The sequence below is a fragment of the Vombatus ursinus genome, unplaced genomic scaffold, assembly GCF_900497805.2.
Source record: "Vombatus ursinus unplaced genomic scaffold, bare-nosed wombat genome assembly UNPS02014845.1, whole genome shotgun sequence".
In the NCBI taxonomy this organism is placed as follows: Eukaryota; Metazoa; Chordata; class Mammalia; order Diprotodontia; family Vombatidae; genus Vombatus; species Vombatus ursinus.
The window spans coordinates 5,267,059-5,279,869 of record NW_020954623.1 but is presented as its reverse complement, the minus strand read 5'-3'; the positions used below and the strand labels follow the sequence as shown (position 1 = coordinate 5,279,869).

General features: G+C 49.6%; 1 protein-coding gene across 1 annotated transcript in view; it reads left to right on the top strand.

Annotated features, from left to right (window-relative positions):
* The window catches only part of STK32C (serine/threonine kinase 32C), a 183,969-nt gene extending 171,595 nt beyond the window's left edge, over window positions 1-12,374 (top strand). The window contains exons 8-12 of the mRNA XM_027840491.1: window positions 948-1,064; window positions 3,736-3,861; window positions 4,063-4,194; window positions 9,606-9,673; window positions 11,377-12,374. Coding sequence (XP_027696292.1) covers window positions 948-1,064; window positions 3,736-3,861; window positions 4,063-4,194; window positions 9,606-9,673; window positions 11,377-11,527 — 594 coding nt within the window. The 3' untranslated portion in view covers window positions 11,528-12,374. The remainder of the gene's footprint in view (window positions 1-947; window positions 1,065-3,735; window positions 3,862-4,062; window positions 4,195-9,605; window positions 9,674-11,376) is intronic.
* The last annotated feature ends 437 nt before the right edge of the window (window positions 12,375-12,811 follow it).

Sequence of the window (12,811 nt, the reverse complement as noted above, 5' to 3'; positions counted from 1 at the left end):
CCCATATTCTCTTGGAAATGCACAGTCATTTGCCTCCTCAGATACTGATTCTTTTTTCTTTGTCTTAACAATATGTATTCATAGATGTTTAGACATAGATGTTTAACTCAATTGGAGGCCATAATCCTTTCTGTTATTAATATCTTCTCTATTAGTTAATTTACTTGTGCTCAAGATCTTTAATGGAATTATCTTGATCTTGAGATCTTTGGTAATTTCAGTCTTTTTTCTTTATATTCCCCTATTACTCACTTTCTGACTCCTTCCACTTTGATTGAATTTTCCCTGGAAATGGAACCTTGAAACTCTTTTAGCCTCCTCCCATGCTGGGCAGTTTATGTTTCATGAACCTCAGTTTCTGCCCCAAGTGACTTCTGGGGGGACAGAACTGGCCCAGCTAGAGTCCAGTCTCCTTTCCCTTAAGCTTAGTGGAGGGCACTACATGTGTGTCCTGCCTCAGCTCCCCTGTTCTTCAGTTCTCTAGCTGACCTTGTTCATAGCACAGAGCATTGCCACACTGCAGTCCAAGCTAGAGAAAGCTTCTGACTTGTTTTTCCTCAATATGGGGTGGGTGGGTGAAGTGGGAGAAGTGCACAGAGTTGAGTTTTGTTGTTAGCATGTGTGTTGGCTTGTTCAGCCTTGCCAGAGTCTGGTGGCTGGTGGGGGAAGGGGTTCTTAGGGGGACTTAGGTTTCAGGGATTATCCTTCTCTGCTTTGATTTTTTTAACCATGTGAGGACTCTTGTCTTCATGCATGGAGATAGCTGAAATTTCTTTATCTCTTGTACATAATTTCTATTTTGGAGAGGTTTGAGAGGTGATGAGGATCAGAGAAAGTGTCTAGTCCTTTATCTTGGGGGTCACATCACTGGGAAGGAAAGTGACATAAAACATCTTCCTTCCTGCCATGCTGGCAGGTAATGGATTGCCATTTCCTCTGCTTTCCAGAGACCCTATGACATCCATTCAAGCAACCCAGTGGAGTCCCTGGTCCAGTTATTCAGCACTGTGAGTGTCCAGTATGCCCCAACATGGTCCCAAGGGATGGTCAGACTTCTGAGAAAGGTAAGCTTCCACTGTCCCTGCCCCTGCAATTACCCCAGAGCAGCCCACAGCAGTCAGAAGCTAGGTCAAACCCTTGATGTGCTGTGCACAGTAGCTAGCCTGGCATGGAATTAGGGCTAGTTATATACGGTCTTGTAAAAAAAGTTACTATAATGTAATTGCTTCAGTAGATCACCTGACTAGCAATTTACATCATTAATGAGACGTGACTTTTCTCAATAGCACCTTGTTCCCTCTCCCCTATGTAAAGGTCTGTGCAGGGTTTTTTGGCTTGAAAAAGGGATTCAGTTTTGTCCTGTTAGCAGAGGAGTGATGGGGAACCTCATCCCCACAGCCACAAGTGTCAGCAGACATCACAGGGTCACCAAGGGGACTCCCAGATGGGCAACTTCCTCTCTAGTGGAGGCTGCAGCCTTCTCTGTGTCATCACCTTAGAGGATGTCTTAGAGCCCTGAGAGTTTCAGTGACCTGCCCAGGGTCACACAGCCACGATATGTCATAGGTAGCACTTGCCCTGGTTCTAAGGGCAGCTCTCTTTTCACTGCACCATGCTCTCTCATATGTGTATGCATGTTTGTGTATACACACATACCCACACACGTACATACATACATACATATATACATATTTATAGATATGGGGCCCCTATGGGCCACACGGCTGCCCAGCCCCACCATGGACACACCTGAGCCCAACTTGGAATGGCTCGAGGAATTGCTGTGAAAATGAGCAAGGCCAGCAGAGCCCTGGCAGAAAGGAAGAAACAGTGAATAGAGTCAGAACTGGGATTCTTGACCATTTTCATGTCATGGACCTCTCTGGCAGTCTGGCTTCAGCCTATGGATTCCTACTCTGAATAAAGTTTTTAAATGCAAAACAGAAAATGCACATGGAACAAGTTACATTGAAATAAAAATGTAATTTTTTTCCCTATCCAAGTTTACAGGACTCCCCCCTCCCCGAAATTTATCCAAAGATCCCTTGGGAATCCACAATCCCCAGGATAAAAGACCTTAAATAGAGGAAATGTCATTTAGCATATAAACAGAAAGATGGATAATACGACTCCAAACTCTCCTAGTGCATATAAGAGTACATATCTATAAATATGTATATATGTATGTATGTATGTACGTGTGTATGTATGTGTGTATACACAAACATGCATACACATATGAGAGAGCACGGTGCAGTGAAAAGAGAGCTGCCCTTAGAACCAGGGCAAGTGCTACCTATGACATATCGTGGCTGTGTGACCCTGGGCAGGTCACTGAAACTCTCAGGGCTCTAAGACATCCTCTAAGGTGATGACACAGAGAAGGCTGCAGCCTCCACTAGAGAGGAAGTTGCCCATCTGGGAGTCCCCGACACTGATGAAGTCAGAGGTTGGGGACCTAGCCCTAGACTATTTTTATAAGTGTAAACTGTGTATACTTAGTCTTCACTATGTGTGTCCACATGTGTATACGAGTGCATTTGTGAGTGTGTGGAAATAGACATATGCACATGTATGTGTTCATACAAACTGGGGTGGGAGAGCGTAAAGGTCTTGGGTGCAAGTTGACGCTGGACACATGATTCATAGCTGTTCTGAGGCAAGATTCCCACAGAGCTCAGGTGCTGCCTGTTGGCAGAGTGAGGACCTACCTTGGTGCTTCTGGGGACCGTGTTTTTAAAGCGTTTCGATCATGGACATGTGTGTGAACACGGGCTGCTGTTTCCCTCAGTCTCCCTGAAAGTCAGTGTCCTAGCTTTAGAGCTAGAAGGGCCGTGGGAGGTTGTCTGATCCAACCTCTCATGGTGTCGGTGGGGAAGCTGAGGCCCGTGACAGGGGAGGTGCCTTGAACGAGGCCACCCAGGCAAGAAGTAGCACAGCCAGGATTTTGCCCCAAGTTTGAGGCCGTTCCCATGGCCCAGCAGTGTCTGGCACATCGTGGCCGCTGAACGGACGCCTGTGGAGACACGTTGACTGGCTGCTTCCTGGGGACCTCAGCCCTGTCTCACGAGGACTTCCCATCTGAGCAGTAGGGCACAGGCATATTCAAGCACCCCACTGGCATGTTCCCAGGCTGCCAGGCTGCCAACGTGGTCCCCACTGGAGCCCAGGGTCCCTTCTTCGGTCCTTTACTTGTGAGCCAGCGTCATTGCGGTGATGGGCCAGCTCCGCTGGGTTTCCAGGCCAGACTAAACCTGGCTGAGTGTGATAGACTCTGGCAGGAGCTGTAAAGAAGGCACCCCCAGAGATGGGGCTGGTGTGGGCAAAGGTTTCTAGTCCATAGTGACTGGTGGCCCTCGGAAAGCTGCCTGGAGGAAGGGGCTGGAAGCCTGGAGCAGATGGCTTTGGCATCAGTGCTCTAAGAGATGCAGATGCCTCTTGGGCTTGGGAAGTCCAGGAGATGCACATACCAGGAGGGTTAGAGGCAGGCATGTGCGAGCAGCCAGGAGCTTTGCAGTCCTCTGAACTCCCCCAACGTTGGATCACACCCTTGAGGCTTGTTATATGCAGGGGAATGCAGGTGTGTCCCCTGGCACAAAAGGCTGAGAGCCCAGGGAACGAGGTCCCTGACAGTCTCCTCTCCTCAGCATGTGGCCCTTGCTCAGCTCCCACAAAAGTGAGCCTGTGGGCAGTGGTAGTGCTTGGCTCCTCACCTCACCATCTTTCTCCTTTCAGCTCCTCACCGTGAGCCCTGAGCACCGCTTTTCCAGCCTGACAGATATCCAGGCCTCCCCTTACCTGGCAGATATCATGTGGGATGAGCTGAGCCAGAAGAAGGTGGAGCCTGGCTTTGTCCCAAATGTAAGGTCCCCAACAGAACATCTGCCTCCTCCAGGTAGCCCTTGAACCCTGAGCAAAGTTCAGATGGGCTTCTGGAGCCTGCCCCTAGCCAGAAGCCCAGCAAGCTCTCTGGGGGAGGGAAGAGAAAGGGGTACACCTGCTGGGGAGGGCCTCCCTCGGGGCTCACTGGCCATAGCTCGTCCCTTGACGCTCTCTCCACAGAAAGGACGCCTGCACTGCGACCCCACCTTTGAGCTGGAGGAGATGATTCTGGAGTCCAGGCCCCTCCACAAAAAGAAGAAGAGGCTGGCCAAGAACAAGTCTAGGGACAACAGCAAAGACAGCTCCCAGTCGGTGAGTGCTTCTGGATCTCAGCCATCCTGGGGATAACAGCCCATGACAGGGGGAGAGGGCCCAGGACCTGGGTCCAGCTAGAGCTCCAAGAGCCTCAAACAGAGAAACTGAGACCCAGGGAGGGAGACAAGGACAAATCCCTGATGTGGTCAGGGGGATCTTGAGGCCAGCCCCTCCATCTCCAGCGCCAGGACATTTTCTCTCTGGTCACATCCGAGCTCCAGATGGGAATCAGAGAGGCCTGAGCAATGTGTCTGTTTTCTGGTCTGTTTGGGTGATCTTTCCACAGTTCAGCCTTAGGTCTGACGGGTGTTTCCTCCTCTTTCCACTGGAATTAGACCCCCTCCATTGGATGGCTTCCAGATGGCAGCTGCTACACTCTGGCTTCTTGGAGGGTCCTTCAGCCCCACTGGCCCCTTCCCACAGCCTGGGATTTTGTTTTTGCCCATGAAATGCTTTCAGTGAGACCCAAAGTAAACCTCGAGGCTTTTCCAGAGGTCTTAGGACAATTTCTAACTTATATTCAGCAAACTTACTAGCTCTGTGTCCCTGGCCATGGCAGAGGGGAGGTAGGGAGAGTCAGGACTTGATGGCTACCCACAGGGTAAGGTCAACAGAGCAGAGTCTGTCCTTTCCATGAGCAGCAAGGGAAGGCATACGGGCAAATGTTCAGTGCCCTAAGGAAGGGGCTCCCTAGGGCTCCCCCACTGCCAAGGGCATGCTGGCACAAATCACACACCCTATACTGGTGTTTGTTGAGGCGATGACTGCGGATGTCGGTGGATGGGTTCAGAACAATAACTCAGAAGGCTCGAGGAAACATGTGACCTTATGAAGGATGCTCTGAGAGTGTGGCTGCCATAGTCACAATGTGCCCAACAATGTATGAGGGGCTTTGAGTGTCTCCAAACAGCAGGGCCCTGGAATCTGATGGGCATTCCATCTGTCTGAAGGTAAGTCACTGGGTGCCACCTGTCCCTTCTCAGTGTCAAAAGGAAAACCTTCGGCCTCTCTAGAAGGGTCTAAAGCCTCACACAGCAGGCAGGAAAGCCTCGTGTCAGGGAGTGGGCTCCTGCCAGAATTCTAGTGGATTCTACATCATGAGCCCCCTACTGCTGCTGCTTCCTACCCTGGTGACTTTGGGCAAGTCTCTTTTCCTCCCTGGGCCTCAGTTTCTCCACCTGCTAAATGAGAGGATAGAACTAATAAGGTCCCTTCTAATTCTGCATTCTAGGCTCTCCCCATGACCTCTTTGCCCCTAAAATGCACACTCTTGGCTAAGGCCAATCTTCCCCTGCTTTGATTCTCCCCAGCCTACTTGGCAACATGGTGATTTCACCATGTTGAATTGCAATCATTACATTGCAATCTTCCCAAAAGAGCAATCACTAAGGACTGAATTTCAACTTCAAAAAGGTCTTCAGTGGAGCATCTCAAGTCTCTGGTTGGCCCAGGCTGCTTAAAGCCTTGATCAATAGCTGGAAAAAAGGCAGAGATGAGACATAGCTGAATCCCAGAGGTGAGATCCAAAAGCTGTTGAGAGTGGACAAACATGTAGCTGTAGGCTTGGTCTGGAACAACCAACTTCACACGGAAGGCCAAGCCCACTTTCAGAGGCAGTCTGAGCCATCCTGCTTACCTCAGCCTTTGCTCCTTGTGGGCAGGTGTCCTGCCTGGCCATCCTCCTGCACCCCAGCAAGGGCAAAGGCCATAATGTATGCACCTGATTTCAGGTGCCCACCAGTCCACAGCAGATGCATCTGCCTGAACCCCGGAGGCACTCAGTGCCTGAGTGCTGCCCAAGCAATAGTGACAGCTCAACCACCTGCGAGGACTCGATGTAACAATCTTCTCTGCTTCTTCTCCAGTTGGTCTGATTGAGCCTTCTCAACGTTCTTTACTGATGCTCACCCATCTCCTGACCATGGGTAGCTCCCAGGGCTCTCTCCATTACACTCTTCCCCTCTGCGGTCTTCTCGACTCCCCAGGATTCAATGATCATCTTTTCACAGATGACTCCCAAATCTAGAGGGAGGCAGTGTGGCACAATAGGAAGAGCGTGCTCATGGCAGAAGAGTAGACAATGGTCAGATGAAGGGAAAACTGTGTGGCCTCAGGGAGTGCCCAGCCAAATGCTTCATCCCCTCCCCGCCCCCACCCCACACCATGCAAGGAAGCAACAGGAGGCAGATGGACCAACAATGCATGAGGTTTGTAGTTGTCAGAGGACCCAGGTGCAAATCCTGACCCTTCCAGTTACTGTCCTTGTAACTGCAGACGGGTCACTTGCCTGAGCCTCAGTTTCTTAATCTTTAAACCGAAGAGACAAGGCAAATGATGTACAAGGTCCCTGCCAAATTGTGTACATAATGTAGTATGTATTATGTATTAAATACTATGAATTGGAAGCTGTGTACTATATATTACATACTATTATTTAGTAGTGTTAAATGCTACATATTTAAAGCTGTGTTCCATGTATGCAACCTCATCTCTCTCCTGAGTTCTTGAGTTCCACGTCTTTGTTTGTGGGATATCTCTCCCTAGATTTACTATCTGCATCTCGAAGGAAAATCCTCAATGAAACTTCTTGTCTTCCATGAAATGACTTTGTATTTGCTCTGCATCAATTTGTATATATGACCTGTGTCTAAGGATGCAGTTCTTTAGATTTGGCAGAGCCAAAGGGCAAACACAGGACCTTTGAAATGCCAAGGGAGTGCCCTCTCAGATAGATGTAAACAAAGCATTCCACAGTTTGGAGAGGGTCTAAGGCTTGAGTAGCTCGGCATTGCATGAAGAGGCTAGTGATGTATTGATGTTATCCCAGGGTACAGATTGCTTCAAGACCCTTGTCCCGGTAGCTCAATTGAACAAAATCCCAACAGGAGTCTGGGAAGTGTACCTGGCTGACCACCTTAAGGAAATATAGAGTTCCTCATGAAGGGAGTTTGCTCCAAACCAGGAAGAGCTGTCAGACAAAAGAGTCAAGAAAAACTAGACCTCTCTGACCCCTTGCTTGGAAGTGACAGATCTTAGAGCCAGGGCTTTGAGGAAGTCAATAAGGAGAGATTTCTGGCAATTCTACCCTGAGGCTCATGCTGAAAAGAGCACTGTAAAACTCCAACTGAAGAGCGTACTGTCAAATCCAGCCAAGCCAGAGACTGGAGGTGATGAAGACAACAGTTCCCTATTAAAGAGTGAGTCTAATCAGTTGACCCATCCAGCAGAGCTGTCCCTGGTCCTTGAGAAGGTCCCAATGGTTGAATGATCTGCCCATCCCACCCTGGGCAACAGCATCCCATCAGCAAAGCAATTGCTTGGTTCATCCCAACCCCAGCAATGTTCAATGGCTGAGGAACCCTCCCAGTCCTTCCCAGAAGCTACTGAGCACAGGAAGTAGTCAGCCTGATGGCCTGCCTGTCCTAGCCCAACAGTAATCTGACCCACCTACTGGAGCCACTGTGTCCTGTCAAGCCCAGCAGCAGAGCGACTCCTCCCTCACCAACCCCCAGCCCTTCATTAACTTCATGTCCATTCTCCAGAGGAAGATGGGAACATTAAGGTTCTGCTCTTCCTGAGCTCTGATATCCAGTGGCCACATGCTTTCCCATTGGATGCTTCACTGTCATCAGTCATTTTATTCTGACCTTTCCAAACCCATCCCCCAGAATCAGGGTTTCTCTGGGGAAGTGCAGTCCAAGTTTTGAAGGAAATGCTTTGCAATTACTGCTCTTGCTACACCATTTGAATAAATTTTTTTTTGGATAATCATAAACATTTATATAATGCTTTGAGTTTGCAAGCACTGGACAAATATTATCTGATTTTGTCCTCACAGTAATCCTGGAAGGTAGATGCTATTATTATTCCATTTTATAGGTGAGGACACTGAGGTAGACAGGTTAAGTGACTTGTCCAGATAAAAGCCAACTGAGTTTCCTGACTTAATTATTAAAGGGAAGCCCCCCAGTGGGGGCTCATGATCTGCAGTGTTTGTTAGAATAGTCCTTCCCATGGTTAGCCCTTGAACCCAAAGTAGCAGCTATCTCTCTGGGAACCCAACCTGCCAGTGCCAGTATAAGTTGGGGGATTGAGCCTAGAGGGGCTGCTCCATGTGTCCATATTGTCCTGGTCCACATGCCCCCAGGAAAATGGGGTCCTTCAAGGCAGAAGCCCCTTTCTTTGTGTCTTGGTATCCATGTCCCATATCCCAGTGTCTGGTACATAGCAGGTGTTTGATATATACTTGTTGAGTTGAATTGAGTTGAATTTCCCCTAAATCTGTTGCTCTGCTGAACTTCCCTGTTTCTGTAGGGGCTCCATCATCCTTCCAGCATCCCAGGTTTAAAATCTCAGTGTCATCCATTGTCCTGCCTTTTTCTTACATCTCTGCATCCAATCAGTGTTTCTGAGATTGTAATCAAATGAGATAGTGGATGAAAAGGGCATTTGACCACCGAGTATTCAGGAAGGCATCACTGGAATTCCTCTGGCTCTCTGTTTGGAGCAGGAGAACTTGATACCTCACAGAACAGGATGAATGCAGGAAGCAGCAGGCTCCAGTGGAAAGACAACCAACCAGATTCAAGGAATTTGGGTTTAGCTTTCAGTAACCTCATCTCATATCTCATCATTTGCCAAGTTATGCTTTCATATCTCTCCAATCCACCCCCCTTCACCTGCCACCGTCTCCCTCTCTTCACTCACATGGTCACCAACCTTCTCACTTCTCACCAGGACTAGTGTGAGCATTTCCTAATAGATGTCTCGATCTCAAGGCTTTCCCTTCGCTAATCCTCCACACAGTCTTATGCTTTGTTTAAAAACATTAAGCTCCTCAGATATGAGATGGAGGGGTGCATCTAGCACCCACCTCACAGGGTTGCTGCAAGGGGCCAAAAGAGATGCCTGCTGGGTCACCAAGTTCTGGAGAGCTCAGGCCACTCTTGTTTCTTGGAAGATTTCTGAGAATGTCAAGGATGGTGCCCCAGCGGTCTGCGATACAAATGATGGATCTGAGGCCCAGAAAGACTTGGGAACTGGTTTGGGGTGGCGGAGCAGATCTAGCTGTGGACCAAACTAGAAAAAGGGGGCCCAGGTGCCCTTGTCCAGGCCAGCCCTTCCTCTTTTGCTCCTCCCTACAGTCTCACAACAATCATTGCTGCTTCTGCTTCTAGAGAGCATTGAAGGTTAGAAGGTACTTTTCTCACAAAGCCCCTGCCCAAGGTAGGCAAGGCAAACATCATGCCCACATTTTGGATGAGAAAACTTGGAGAGGGGTGGGTGACTTGCTCAAGGTGATGTGGCAGTGCCACCATGATCTGCACCAGCAATGGAACAAAGTGAGCCTTGGCACTCAGCCCTCCCCATGGGGCTCTCTGACTCACTTCTGTTTTTTTTTTAACCAGGAAAATGACTATCTTCAAGAGTGTCTTGAGGCCATCCAGCAAGACTTTGTGATTTTTAACAGAGAAAAGTAAGTACCCACAGGGAGTCTGGGATGATGGGGCAAGGGTTTTCTTGTCTTCTTGGTGTTTAATATTCTAAGGATGGGGTCTCAGGCTGCACAGTTCCTCATCTGTCCATGGGCCGAAGGAGACACTCACAGAGAAGAATGATGGGCAGCCCCAAAGGGTGAAAGGTAGGGGTGGGGAGAGGGGGCTTCTGGCTCATGCTTCTTATCAGAAGCCCAGGTCCCACTATACCAGCCCTGTCTCTGTGGCAGTCATGAAGGGCATGACCCTGACTGTGTCAGCTCTGATGGGCTAGAGAAGAATGACAGGTGTGGAGCAGAGCCTACTCCAGGAGGTAGCCCTCTGGTTGGGGTGTTGGCCTAGGTGACCTGCCAGTGTTTGAGCTGACTCTCCTGAGAAGCAGAAGAGAGCTGGGGAGGGGAGAGCCCAGCTTTGTCAGGCCTCTGCCATATGCCATCCCATTGTGGGAAGGGTGCTTGCCTCTTCTCCACTGGCTGACTTGGGGCCACTCTGAATGACTTGCTCTTTATCAGATGCTTGTCCAGCATTTTCATCAACCTCACAAGCACTTACAGGTGTTTCCCCTGCTTCAGGCATCTGCACAAGGCACTGGAGATACAAAGACTAAGAGCAATTGGTTCCTGCCCTCCAGAGGCTTACGCTTGACAGGAATTGCATTCTTTTTTTAGACACTAGGATTGGAAGGTTCTCTGACTCTGCATGTCGGGCTCTTTCCCTTAAGTGGAGTGAGGAAGGAGCCCTTACTCCTCTTCCGTGATAGGGAGTGCAGCAGACCATCCAGGGGCCCAGCTGCTTCAATGGCTCCCTCTCCACTGGCCATAACTCAGGCCAGGGCACCTATGAGGACATTCAGTTCGGCCTCTATGAGAAAGGTGGACAGGAAAGACAAGGGCTCCCTAGAACCAGTTGGAAAGTGCTGCCCCCCTACCCCAGCATACAACATCAGATTTGTGCTAAAGCTCCAAGATGAGCCTGGACTCTGCCTGGACACAAAAGCTGTCTTCAAGCATTTGAAAGCCTTTCATTTAGGAGCAGTAGGCATATTCTGTGTATGTCCCCAGAGGAAAAGGCCAGGAGTGGTGGGAGAAGTGGCCCTGAACAGCAGACGTGGCTTTAATGGCCTACAAACAAGGCCTGTTCCAAAGTGGGATGGGCTGCCTTGGTGGAGGGTGGTTACCCTTCCCTGAAGGTCTTTGAACAGAGACTCAGTGGTCACTGAATAGGTATGTTGTAGTTATGGTTCCTGCGTGCATTGGGTCAGACTGTACATCTCTGAGGTCCTACTAAGGTCAGCGCTGGTGCAACTCATCCTGGGGCCTGTGTCTCACGTATCTAGGACTCTGGTCTGTCTGTGTCATGTCTTTGTGTCTGTGACTCTCAACATGCAGAGAGTGCTGACATCGGTTAGTTGATGACAAGGTTTGTCTGCAGTGGCGTTCACTGTGGTGTGTGACAGGATCCGAGCACACAAGGGCCCCGAGCTGCTCTGTCTGCATTCTGGTCATGCATTTGTCTCAGGTTCTTTCCTTCAGAAGCAATGGAAGGTTTTTGGTGCCGCTTTCCTTCCCATGATTTGGTCTCTTTCAAGCAACCCAATGCCTGCCTTTATTTCCCAGTCATGCCTACTGTCTGCCTTGTCTCAGGATGGTCCCACTTACCTGCCTGTATTTTTCTTCCTCTGCAGGCTGAAGAGGAGCCAGGACCCAGATGCCCTAGATGAGGCCATGTCTGCCCCTGAGGCCACAGATGAGGCTGAACTGGAGGCAGACACAGACCTAGAGAGCTCCCATTTCCACATGTGTAGCTCTGTGTGCCCCTCAGCAGGGAGTAGCTAGGTCTTCTGCTGGGAGGGCGAAAGAGCCTAGTCCTCTGGCTTCTGGAATATAAGATTCTCAGGTTGCAAGGGTAAATCGCTATCTAGAGACAGTACTCAGAATGCTGGTGTGGGGAAGGGTGACTCCTGCGCCTTCTAGATTATCTAGAGCCGAACTTAGAACGGCAATCTTAGCTAACTGAATATATGGATGTTCCTGAACATTAGCAACTCACACCAGTAGTGAGTTGTCTGTTCTGAAGGGGGTACTTAGTGTGCCATACCTGGAGTGGGCCCAAGAGGGTATGCCTCTGCTGTGGGGGTGCTGGGTCATGAGCCCTTGAACAATACGTCCCTGGACAGATTCTATTTTCTTAACTCGGTGGCATTGCGAAGGGCCTGGTTCTATGCTTTCTCAATGAAAGCAGATTCACCTGCATGCACCTGGCCTCCTTAGGGGCTGTCCCACTTGGTGAGAAGGGCTTATGTTGGATTGTTTCCTCTCCTTGCTAAGAAGTGCCAGGGGATGTCCAGAGAGCCTGTCCTAACTTCTCCTTAGGGTGGGTAGCAGGGTCCAATCGGTGCCAGCTGTACATACTGCCTTTTCCACTCTTGTGGAAGCCTTTTCTAGACAGGGCCGGTTGCCAGCCCTCTTTCTTTCCCCACATTCCAGCCACAAGCTGCCCAGGCCACTTGGACTTATGCTGTTCCTCACTGTGCTGATGCATCATCCATGGCCAGGGTGGGGAAGCTGCCCTGCGGATGTTGTCTGGGAGGGATGGTGGGGGAGAGAGCAGGAAAAGCAAGGAGCTTCCCATTCTTTATGGCTCCCAGCTCTGGCCAGGCCATTTGCTCCACTGCTGTATAGTTTTCACCTTCATTAAATTAAATGATGAGGAATAACCTGGTTTCTGTTTCTGTTTCCAAACACTCTCCAATGATTCTGTCTAGAGTTGTGATGGTGAGGGATAAGAGCAGAAGCTTGGCAGGATAGCCTTGATCTCTGCTCTTTTACCACATAGACCCCATCTGGACACCCCTCTCCCCAGACTGTGGGGTGTCCTGCTGGTCTGTGCTCCAACAGGGAGCATTCTGAATGTGCAAATGTGGGGAGAGTTTGAAGAAGCCCCTGCCCAGGGGTGGACCTCAGGTCTTTAGGTTGTGTATCCCTGGGAGATGGGGAAGTTGCAATCAGTCAGTCAATCAACATTTATTAAGCACCTACTATGTGTCAGGCACTGTGCTAAGAGCTGGGCATGCAAAAAGAGGCAAAAGACAAGTTCACAATCAGGCATAGTCAGTGACA